The 12,711-nt window shown below is 41.9% G+C and overlaps 1 protein-coding gene across 1 annotated transcript in view; it reads left to right on the forward strand.

Annotated features, from left to right (window-relative positions):
• Positions 1-956: 956 nt before the first annotated feature.
• The window catches only part of LOC120397082 (serpin B3-like), a 151,312-nt gene continuing 139,557 nt past the window's right edge, over positions 957-12,711 (forward strand). The window contains exon 1 of the mRNA XM_039522550.1: positions 957-1,124. Coding sequence (XP_039378484.1) covers positions 957-1,124 — 168 coding nt within the window. The remainder of the gene's footprint in view (positions 1,125-12,711) is intronic.

Consider the following 12,711-nt stretch of genomic DNA (forward strand, 5'->3'; position numbering starts at 1 on the left):
CACTTAATGAATCTAACCTGAAAATGTTTTTTTGGCCCAAACTCTGGTAAATTTGTGTCAAATGCACAAATAGTTTCAGGTCAACCAGGATTACATTTTTTAGCAGATAAACTATTTGTCAGAAAAACTTCACTCGCTTCTTTTTTTATCAATTTGTGAAAGCCTTGAAATAGCTACCTGGGAAGATATCAAGAGTATCCCTTTTCAGAGTGAATGGAGATGGATTAGACTATAATCTTCCTCTCAGTCAATCTCAATTGGAAAATGAATTGCAATAAATAGACATTCACACATCTTACATAGTGTATATTTCTGTTATAATAGAATAAACTGATTCAGTAATATCTTACCACATATTAATCAAATCATTTTCTACCCATTGTCTGTTGTTGTTACCTAGACACCAGGGGTCAAACTGGGCTCTCATTTACACCTGTGTATATCTGGATTCACTCCTCCGAAGTTGCTCTAGCTATATCTGCAAAAGACAGCCTAATGCGGTCCTGATCACATACAAACAGAAATTGGAGCATCCAATAATCCCTCTCAGGAAGCCTGATTTTGAACTCATACTGCTGTAAATCATGCATAACTCCCTGAAGTCAGATGGGGAGATGCATCAGCATGTTTCATTGCTCTAAGAAACTGTGTTGGTAGAAGATTTTACTCATTGTAGTGTTGTACATTAGCCGCAGAAGTGGAAGAAAAAGGATAGTCTCAGTTTCCTGAGTGGAGAATTGGAGATGAGGCTGTTTTCTTAATGCGAATTCTCTTTTTAAAAGTCTGTATCACAGTCTTCCCAGCACTTATGCCCATGCCCACCCTGAGGCTAGACACGAGTTAATAACTAGCAAGAAAGCCACTGAAACCTTCTGATGCAGTAAGAGGTTGAGAAAAGAGACTGTTGAACTCTGTTGATTTGGTTTTTTTTTCCTCTGCAGCTTTTCATTTTCACAATGAGCTCCATCAGTGAAGCAATTACCAACTTTTGCCTTGACTTTTTCAAAGTACTGAATGAAGATCGTCCATCTGAAAATATCATCCATTCTCCTCTGAGTATCTCAGCTGCCCTGGGCATGGTCCTTTTGGGGGCCAGAGGTAATACTGCCACCCAGATACAAAAGGTAGGCAATAATAAGGCATTTGTTTTATTCCTTCATATTTATTTAACAATGGCAGACTATTCCCACATGCAATATCACCTTAGTGCCTCAAGGCTCTTCTTTTAACACAGAGCATTTTCCTTTTCCACATGTAATGTAGCCTGCACAAGTAACAATTGCCCTAGTTCAGGTCACAAAGGCACTTTTATATTGAATGTAACTTTATGGATTTTTTAAACTTTATGGAGTTGAAAATGTGCCTGGCAGAAGCTGCAGGCTGAGAACATTATAAACTGGAAATAACATTTCCAGTCCAAGAGCAAGAGGTTTTCCCTCTCAAGCCCTGATCCTGCAAACTGCTCCATATATGTGTGTTATTATATACATGAGTAATGGTACTTAGATGTGTTATTGTTTGTGAGACTATGGCCTATGGTGCCACTTCACTTACCTTCTGCCTAGGCTGGTCTAATTTGGCCCATATAAATGTTTTCAGCCCCTCACATTCACTTTACACATACATTTCTGTTGTAATGTTATCGTGCACTGCCTGGTGTCTCTAGTTTTAAAAGCATTTTTATTTGTTTTGTTTTGGTGACATTTTTGTGTTCTGCATTGTACCAAAAGAGAGATACATAGAGTAAATGGTTATTTCAGGAATGTGTATCTCAGATGCAGGGTCCTTTTTAGTTGCTTACTATGAACGTGCTGAGCATCAGACTTCCTAGTGCTGAAGTGTCACAAGTTTGGGTCATAGTTATAAAAATATAAATTGAACATCTAGTTTGGCAAAAGTATTAACTTATTTCAGATCCCATGAGCTTGTATGAGTCAACTTTTTTCATTGGAAAATTATTTGTACTGCTCAAGCTTGGATTGCACAGGAGTTAGTACTAATCAAGGATCACGTATCATCAGTCTTTGAATAAATCAACTGCCATCATTAGAGCTTTGAGATGAATATTTTGCTGTGAAGGCTAGAAGCAGGACCCAATACAGTTAGCAGATGGAAAGGGATCTGCAGACGAAAGGAATAAAATTTAAAAAACCCACACAGGTTCCAATAATGCCGGCACAGAAATCAATGGCAAAACTCATATCCACTTAAGTATGGGCAGCGACTTACTCTGTATTTGACAAACAAACACTGTATTTGTTGGAATTAAACCTAGCAAACTCTGAAAGCATTTCCATTGGTCTTCAGATTTTTCCTTTCATTTAGGTTTTGTAAAAAAAGCTTTTATCCAAGTCCCAGTCCTGTGATATGGTCCACTATTGCAGATCACTGCATGCCTGCAGAACCCTACTGAATTTATTGCCCTACTGCAGCACAGTGTTAAAAGATCTAACAAGCTGAATATTATGGGCAGAAATAGGACGTGATTACCACAATCATAGAAATATAGCTCTCCCTTCTAGTGATTTTAAGTAGTATTCACCAAATGGCTTGCTGATTTTGATGTCAATGGATGGACTGGAGCATCCAGTGATAAAAGTTGGGAACACTTGTCTTTTGGAAGCATGATGTCCATCTCCAGTAGAAAGGACAGTACGTAAGACAGACAACTGAATTATCTGTGACAAGTTTAGTTTCACAGATTGTCATAAGTAAATCAATACAGTGTATGACTGTTGCAATGTTACATTTCTACTTCAGGCGCTTCACGTCTTTGAATTTGCAGAACATGAAAATCCAGGAACAGGAACCTTTTCTGAAGCAACAAGAAGTTATGGCAATTCAGAGAGCAGTCGCAGACTACCTCGTCATTCCCGGTTACTGGTATATTAGAACAAATGTTGGAATTGGAGAAACTTTGGGAAATTTGAATGAAAATTCAAAATTGGCAGATTTGAATTATAACATAAAAATAGGGGGGGGAATACTGTGATGGTGAGTGACAGAAGGTATAGGGAGAACGATAAAAATGTACACAAGATAGCAAAAAGTAAGGTTTAGGGATTTTTATTGAAAATATTGTACAATTATATGCTTGATTTGTGGATGCAATAGTCATAACCACATTTACATGTGATGAGTTCAGTTTGCATCATGTTATTTTAACGAGCTTCTACAATGATTGTGAGTGCATTTGCGTGTATAAATCAGACATACAGAAAGCATTTGAAACTCTTCTACCCTGAACCTTTTTCATTGTTCAACAAATTTTCACGTGTGGGTGCTCCATAAGTAATGAGTGGAACATCCCAAAAGAGCCACGGATTACTTAGTCTTTATAACAGGGCCTTTGTGCCACAGATCTGCACTGTCAGGAACAAGAACAAGTCAGAGAAGGAAAAACTAGCTTAGTTATTGAATCTGAATGGATTAATAGGAGAACAATTATTAAAAAGTGTCTGTCACTCCCAGCCTTCTTCAGTCAGAAATAAACTATAGAAACTTTGTGTTATTTTGAGGTTCCTGATGCTCAGTGTGATATACCTGGAGGGATTCATTCCCAGTTTCATGACATCTTCTCAGCAATCAACAAACCCACCGCTTCTTATGAGCTGGCTATTGCCAACAGACTGTATGGAGAAAAGACATTCAGCTTTCTTCAAGTGAGTTGCATTGGGATTCACTTTAATGGCCTGTGACATTGTAGGACAGATAGAGATGAACAACAAGGGCTTAGTTCAGTTGAGGTCCCATTTCCTGCTGACTTGATGGGAGGTGTGTTCACTTAGACAAAGGGTGGAGTTGATCTTATGGAGGTACCGAATAGTAGGGCAAAACAGCCAATTATCGTAAAATAAATCATGTGGTTCCAGAATAGAATGTTTAAGATAACTTTAAAGCCTTAGTTACAGGCTCTGCTCATTCCCCTCTGGTCACAAGAGCATTGTAATTAGGTGTGTTGAACAGCACTGAAAGCATAATTTCTAAGTGTTTACTATTATTATTTGTATTTTGGCAGTGCCTAGAGGCCAGGGTCCCATTGGGCTAGACACTGTACAAAATATAAAAAAGAGACAATGTTATGTAAGCCTGTCCCTCAAAAGCTGTTTTATACAGTACACTGTTACCCATGTTTTTCTTCAGCTTTGTAACTATTAAATTACTTCCATATATCAACAGCAAAATAAAGTTCAAAGGGTGGCTATAATAATAAAAAAACCCTATTTAATCCTGGCACCAGCTTACTCAACAGATATATATTTGGAGTTATAGCTGGTTAATTGACTGACAAAATTAAGATTTAATGCTTTCTATTCTTGTTAGCACCATAGAAGTAACACCGTGATTGGAAAGTGAGCTAGAATTATTTTGGCTCATACATTTTCAATAGAATTACTAACTATGTTCTGGGATGAATTATTCCTCCAAAAAGTTTCATGCTGCATTTTTAACCAATTCATTTCATGTTATTTACAAGATCTCATCATTTGATTTGTGTGAAATTTCATATGCCCAAAATCTGTTCACAAATCATCTTTCAAAATTTACTTCTAGTTTTTAATTTCTTGTGGATTGCAGTCATCTTTAGTTATCTTGACTGTTGGGAAAAAGAAACACTGAAACAGTGCTTCAAAGACATTCATGAATTACATATAAATATATAGTCAGTGACACATAGGTTAGACAGGGACAGAAGCGGCCAGAGACATACATATCTCTAGGATAATTTCAGAGTTCTAGCTGTAGAACCATGAATTTAACAGAAAGACCTATAGTGAGTTCTGTTTCACCAGTTTTTCCTAGTTTGCAGTCCACCCAGAATGGAAAGTAAAATTGAGAGACCTAACCACTGCTGCAAGAGGAGAAAGCTTTATCAGATCTGGAGCACCCCCAGAGTTGGCTCCTATGAGCAGGACTCCAACCAAAACATGCCAACTTCCCACTGGATTAAAGCTAGTGCATTTCCCCCCACACTCTCCGGCCATATCTTTTGGAGCTGTAGTTTAGGCATTGTCGGCAGGGTTGGATTTACACCTTATGCATTCCTAGGCATAGCATCTTCAGTGCTTCCCCTGCCTACAGCTGACCTCTGTGTTGCACATGATTTTAGAGATGTATGGTGCCCCCTAGAATGTTGGTGCCCCTAGGCACATGCCTAATGTGCCCAACTGGAAATCTGGCCCTGATTGTCGGGGTCTCCGGGCTTTTTGTTGTGCGCGGTTTTGTGTGACTCAGATCCCTTTCAGATGTCCACATGCACTTGGGCGCTGGTCTGAGTCTCCATGGCTCCAGCACTGTCAGGGGTTCCATCTGCTCCTGGGCTGGAGCCAACAAGGAGCATCCTTCCTCCCCAGAAGTTAGCACAGACTGAACTGGGGTGCTCCTTTTTATACTAGTGCTGTATCTTGAGCATGCCCAGTAGGGATGTGGGGGTGTGGCTTCCTCAGCCTACAGTGAGGAGTTAACTCTTCCCCATCCAGTGCGAGGTGAGTTCCCCCCATCACAGACTGTTTTATTCAAAATCTCCAAACCTATCAAGCCCTTTGCCTATGCTATACCCAACTGGTCCAGTTCATTCTGCTAGTCCACCCTATTTCTAGGATATAGGAAAACACTTTTGCAGTGTTGCAGAACTAAAAACAGGAACATTTTATTTTATTTTGCACACAGTCTAAAAGAGAGAGAGGGGGGGAGAGAGAGAGAGAGACCTGTTTTCTGATGTATTGTTCTGACATTCTCTCTTTTGGTACAGCAATACCTATCCTGCATACAAAAGTTATACCAGGCAGAACTGGAACCAGCTGATTTTCAGAATGCTGCAGAGGAAACCAGAAACCAGATAAATGTGTGGGTTGAAACCTTTACAAATGGTAAGGACAGGTCAGCCATTGGCTGCTATTTATTGAAATTTAATTGCTTAAAGTGTACAAGTGTTTAAGAATCTGGAGGAGAAAAATGTTTCCTCATAATTGGAGCATGCCCAGTATGGGGCTGCAGTGGCAGCTCTCCACAATTCGACCACTGGAGTGACCTAGAGCTAGATCATTAATTTCCACAAAGAACACATATTTGAAGAGAACAGTAGCCTGCAGACTCTGGACCCTAGTACAACACCCATTGAAATCAACAGGAATTCTTCTGACAACTTCAGTGGGTGCTGGATGAGACTACCTGTGTGTCTGATTGCATGGAGCTTAAGGAACTATCAAATCAGATGCAAGAGGTATTGGGGGCAAGTAGTGGGTACCTTCTGAAAGTACCTTGATTTATGAGCTCCTATACAGATAAGGTAAATGACAGCGCACTACTAAAAATTTGATGTGGAGCCAAGCCTAGTCAGGAGAAATAAAGAATAAATTGGCCATTTTAGGAGACATCTACTCTCCATTGTACACTTGAGGCACATCAGTGGGTCAGTTTGGGGAAAATCATAGTAACACTGCTTGGGTTCCACTAGTTCTGTGAACAGATAGAGGACTTCAGCTTCTCAGGGCAGTCAGTCAAACATCTTTCATGTGTGTCCAGTATCATGTATATATTCTTACACCCAGGTACATACAAGCACTAAACATCATAGTTATTACAACAGATAAATGGAACTAATGTTACCGATCTGCCAAAACAAACTAATTTGCCTCCCTTTCTTTAAGGTAAAATCAAGGATCTCTTTGCCCCGGGCACTCTTTCTGCTCAGACTATGTTAGTCCTCGTGAACGCTGTCTACTTCAAAGGGAAATGGGAAGTGGAATTTAAGAAAGAAAACACCGAAGAAAGACCTTTTCAGATTAATGAGGTAGATTACAGAAGTACACATCACATTATTCATCCTATTACTTCACATGCTTGGCAGACTATGAGACGCACTGGGGGACATGGCCCTTTAAATGTAGGGATCTATTATGGCCTAGGGACCTGCTCTTGTGTGGAGAGGAATTTTTTCCCAAAGCTTCAGCTAGGAGAGTGCATCATGCCTGACACTGGTACAATGCCTCACATAGCTACCTGGGGCACAGGGGAAGCCAGTGTATAAGAAGCTGCAGCATCTGCCCCCTCATTGGCCTGTCAGCTCTTCTGGCAGGAATGGAAGTGTTCAGGACATAGCCCCACTTTCTCCCCATCATAGGCACCAAGTTCCTCTCTACTCCCCTCTGCATGACCCCCACCTCTGCCCGAGGCCTGCTCCCCCTCCACTTCTTCCTCCAAGCCCCACCCCACTTCTTTCCATCCTTGCTCTGCCCTCATCCCCCCACCCACTCCCCCAAGCCCCCAGCCTGCCTCTTCCAGCCCCTCTCCCTAGCATGTCCCATCCCCGCCCATTCCCCTCCCTCCAAGCGCCTCCTGTGTACTGCAAACAGCTGTTCCACAGCATGCAGGAGGTGCTCGGATGGAGGGGGAGGAATTGATCAGTGGGGCTGATGGTGGCTGAGAGGTGCTGGGGAGAAGGGGGGTGGCTGCTGGTGGGTGCTAAGCACCTGCTAATTTTTTTCCATGGGTGCTCCAGCCCAGGAGCTCCCATGGAGTCAGTGCCTGTGCTCCCCATTCCCTTTGGGGTTGCTGGTGCAGTTAGGTTTACTTTCCTTGTATAGTTTTGCACTCAGAAGAGCAAAGACTGACAGGGCCCTGAGCAGAGGCCTAGCATAAAGATGCATCTTGTACCTTCCACCACTACATACCTGATTTGGAGCAGTCCACAGTCTGGTGTCTAATAATTTTCTACACAGACTTTTAACTGGTTTGCTTGTATTCAGACCTACAATGAGTTGTTCTGCTGCAACATTTACAATGACTGCCACCAAGAGATCCATTTAGTCTGTTTTCAGTTTCCACATTCTGTCACCAGATTGATCTCCTTCTTCATTTTTCTCATTAGGTTAAATATTGAAAGTGGGAATTTTTTTTAGTTTACATTCTGTACATTGTCCCTGTGTTATTCCACCACATGTTGTGTGGTCAATGAATGTAATATAGCCAGCTTCATATTTGCTTCAATTCAGTTTCACTTTCTGTTAGTCACACATTAGTACAATGTAGCAAAAATACGTTGGGAACCGCGGGAGGGAAACATTTGTTTAGCTAAAGGAAAATTGTTCTTAGTGGAATGTGTTTCCATTAAATTGTTTTGTAAGTGGCTGTTGCTTTTAGGTTTTGTAAATTTCTGGGTCAATTTGACCTGAGAACATGCTATTATATCAAAATTTAAATTAAACGAAAGATGAAAACCTGTAGTTTTATTGTCCTTAGCATGGTTCTCAAGCTGGACAACCAAACTGTGACACACACTATCAGTGGCAACGTCTGAAAGTGTTGGTCCTAGGAAACAGTGTTGACTGTTCTTCTAAACCTTCTATACATCTTGCGGGCACAGGGAGATAATAAATGGTATCTCAGCTTTAAAGGGGCAGGGGAGAAGCAGCATGGTGGAATCCTGGATCATGGGGATGGGCTTTATGGGGTTTCCTAGTCTCCATGTTCTCATACCTCACACTGATCCCTTTCCCTTGATGCAGAGAGGGAGAAAAAACTGTTGTGAGATGTTTGAAGGGGTTCAAGAGGACTTTATACCTTTCATTAGAAGGTGCTAATCTGCCCTAAACAACCACTGCAGCATTTAGGTCCATGTGAAGATGTAATACAAGGAAAAACATTTAAATACAGGAGGATACATTGTATGTATTTCATTTGTTACTAATTGTCATTGCTTTCAGACTACAAGCAAACCTGTGCAGATGATGCACCAGAAGGGCCAGTATAAAATAGCTGCAATAGAGGAGCATGACTGTCAGGTGCTTGAACTCCCATACAAGGGTGGTGACCTGAGTATGTATATACTGCTGCCAAAAGACTACATGGGTCTAACACAGGTAAAGTTGCCTATGATGAGATGATAATCTTATAACCAGAACATGAACATGGCAATGTCTTGGTATCTCTGATCACCTGGACAGACAGTATAGGAGAAAATTACCTTTCCTCCTCCTTGCAGAGTATGCAGCATGTTGAATAGTAAATCTGAAGGCAGGCTGCTTATGCTGTTCCTGTGTCATTGAATGTTCAGAAAACAATTAGCCAGCCATTTTGTTCTCCAAATAGGGCACAGTGACAATGTAATTAATAGCTAATTGCTACAGTTAATACCCACACAGACTAGTCTTAAAATGAATGAACAATAAATGCAAACAATATAGGTAACACTTCGGCAGATCCACAAAGGCTGTCTGCCACATATTGCTGCCAGACTTAACTTCTGATCCAGCTCCCTAACCCTTCTTTCATACAATTCAATTGCAAAACACCCATTGACTTCACTGGTGCAGGATCAAGTCCCTTAGCTTTAATGGTAGAAGTCAGAACACTGAGGTTAAAAGTTTCACCATTGACTCCCACTGGTGACCCAGCATTGTGGTCATTATATTTACATTGATTATAGAATCTGGTTTTCTTTTTTCCAAACACTGCATAAACACTTATTTGGAAATCTTTAGGGTACAGCTAAAGGGAGATAAAAGCCCTGTGGGCTAAGAGGCTAAAAGGTGCTGTGCAGACATTGAGGCTCAATCTGGAGTTGAAGCTCTGGGACACTGAGGGTGGAGGGTCCCAGGGCTTGGGCTAGAGCCTGAACCAAATGTCCACACAGCAATTTTTCAGCCCGGGATCCTGAGCCTTATGATCCTGAGTCAGCAGACATGGGCCAACCGTGGGTTTTGGGTTTTTTTTATTCCCTTTGTAGACATACTTATAATGAACCTCATGCTACTGACCTCAGTAGCATTCTAAGAATCATGCCTGACATGGTTACCAGAGTGTGAATGAAAGTCACTTTTTCCAACTTTCTCACACAGTTCTGTGTCTTGTTGATATTTATGCATAACCACAAGATTCTGATTCCCATGTATCTTTATACCTGTAGCTGGAAAAGGAACTTACCTATGAGAAATTAACAACTTGGATCAGCCCCTATTATATGAAAGAAGATGACGTGGAGGTGTCTCTTCCTCGGTTCAAAATTGAGACAAGCGCTCAACTCAACCAATATTTGAAAGCTTTAGGAATAACCGATGTGTTTAGCCATGAATCAGATTTATCTGGAATAGCAGAAGCAGGTGACCTGTCTGTCAGTGAAGCTGTCCATAAAGCTTATATAGAAGTCAATGAAGAGGGCACTGAGGCAGCAGCTGCAACTGGAATTGGCATAGGTGTGACCTCAGTCGGACGACGTATAGAGTTTGTGGCTGATCACCCTTTCCTCTTCTTTATCAGACACCAAAAAACTGAAAGCATTCTCTTCTTTGGTAGATTCTTGTCTCCTCAAGAAAATTTCTAATTAACATGAATGAGATTCTGGACCATGGAATCATGATATGGAAAATACAATGGAAATGTTTATTTTCTTATTTTTTCTCTTTTTCTTGCACTGTATTTAGCCACTGACTCCACAGTTATATACTCATGGCACTGTGAGTTGAGTTTAGCTAGTCTATAGAAAGAGCGTTATTTTGCTTTATATGTAACATATATGTGACATTCTTTTGATGAACGAGTCCTACATTGTCTGTTGTTTCTCTCACAAGCTTGCTTATGGTTCCTACTTAAAGAATGTCCCACTCTCTCAGCACCTGAGGAAGGGCACCTCTGCTAAGTCCCAGCTCAATAGGAATCACGTTGAACCAAAGCTTTGATAATCAGTAGTGAAGTAAAGAGCTATGAATTTTCTTAATCATCCTGAACTGAATGGGTATCGACACAAACATTGACCAAACACTTGCAGTGGAGAACCTGGCCCAAAGTTGCAGCAATGTAATGTAAGGATCAGTTCTCAGTTATTGCCCTTCTGCCACCTGTACTCACAGAGAGTTGTGCTTATTTCATAAGGAATCCTGCTGAAGTGAGTAGGACTACTGTGGATGAAGGCACTGCTCAACATGATATGGAACAGAGGGAGAAGGGAGAGCTGGAACAGAGTCTAACTTCTTAGTACTTGAATATAAAGTTAACACTGTACACTGATACAAATGTCTACAGACAGGGTGTGAATTAGGGAACTTTGTACTTCCTGACACCTTCATTGATAATTAACACAAATGTTGCTGTGACCCAAGAACCTCTTAATTCCAGCTGGCAAGGAGATGCAGAGGGCTCCAGGGTTCTCCTGATTCTCGATCAAAAGAATGTCACATGAGGTCAGAAATAAGAGTCAGTGTTGCACTCTTCATCAATATTGTTATGAAATGTATGTAAGGATACTATGTAAGGAGTGGTGTATGTACACAGAACATATGTTCTTAAAGTCTGTGTCTAGGGGTTGGTCACCAGCAAAGGTAAAAAACAGTTTTTTTTGTCATACACGAAATGTTTAGTCACCTACAAATCTACATGTAAATTGAGTGTTGTCTCATTCACAATGGGTCTCCTATCACCAGTCTGAACTGAATGCAAATGAAGGATTGTGAGAACTTCAGAAAAGAACTAAAAGGAAGAAAAGAGCAGGGAGGGAGAACCTTATCTTGAGGTGCACCTCAAAGGTTTGTTCTACTATATTTGCAGGGCAAAGAAGATGCCCAGGCATCCCTCAGCTAGGAAGCAAATGAACAGCAGATTTGCTTCATGAAAGTGGGATCTCAGCCAGACTGGGCTGAAAACACTGGAGAGAACTTTGGGTGAGATAAGCTTCTTTAGCAGGAGGTCAACCTGTTAGTTGAGTTTAGCTAGTCTATAGAAAGAGAGTTATTTTGCTTTATATGTAACCATTTGATTCCAAAATTCTTGCTCACTATTACTTGAATCTCTAGTCTTTGATAATAAATGTATTCTTCTTTTCACTATAAACATGTCTAAGTGCTGTGGTGATAAGTAAAGTGATGATCCTGAGTTGAATCTTACAAGCTAGTATGTAATGTTTCTTTGGGAATGGCAGGCCTGGTAATTCTGTGAGTGTTCAGTGGATCAGGGACTGGACACTGCAGGGAATGCTCTGAGGACTTGAGGGTTGATGTGTGTCCATCACTACTTGTGCAGAGAGAACAAGGGCTGGAAGGCAGTGCTTGTGTTGTCAAAGGCTGGGGGCTCGTTCCCCTCCGGGGTGGCAGGGAACCATACTGCCTCACTACACACTGTTGATGTCTTGGGAAATTAGTCCAACCATGAGAGTCCCCCTCAGCAGTCCGTTTGGAAGCAGAAATAAATACAGCAAGCCCAGGCCCTAGGTCAGGGTGGGAAACAATGAGTCAGGCGCTCAGGCCCCAAGCAGGGGCTGAACAGTAGCAGTACAAGAAGTAGCAATGAGCCCAGGCCTCCAAAGGTCCTGGGAGAGGGGGAGACTGCCACCTGTGAGTTGGGTGGCAGGGGGGACGCAGGCCCTCCCACTCCACTGCATCCCAGCCTGGGGCCCTAGCAGTGGAGTGGGGCAGGCCCGGCAACTCCTCTGGGTAGCTGGTGCAGGGCAGGGCAGGCCAGTCCGTGGGTGCACCGTGAGCCGCGGGGGGTTCCCAGTTATGGGCTGGGCCAGAGGTGTCTGGCCTCCCGGCGCTGTCTCTCAAATGAGTTCTGAGGCTGAGCCTTTATACTTCCAGGGCACCGCCTGACCCTCTGAGGGGCGGGCTCAGAGCTCTCTAGCTCTGCCCACTCCAGTGTCCAGAAGGGCTCATCCCTCTCTGGGGCAGTGGGGAACCACACTGCCTCACTACAAGTTGTAAAATGTTTGTTCTGAAATATCTA

Source organism: Mauremys reevesii, linkage group 2, assembly GCF_016161935.1.
Source record: "Mauremys reevesii isolate NIE-2019 linkage group 2, ASM1616193v1, whole genome shotgun sequence".
In the NCBI taxonomy this organism is placed as follows: Eukaryota; Metazoa; Chordata; order Testudines; family Geoemydidae; genus Mauremys; species Mauremys reevesii.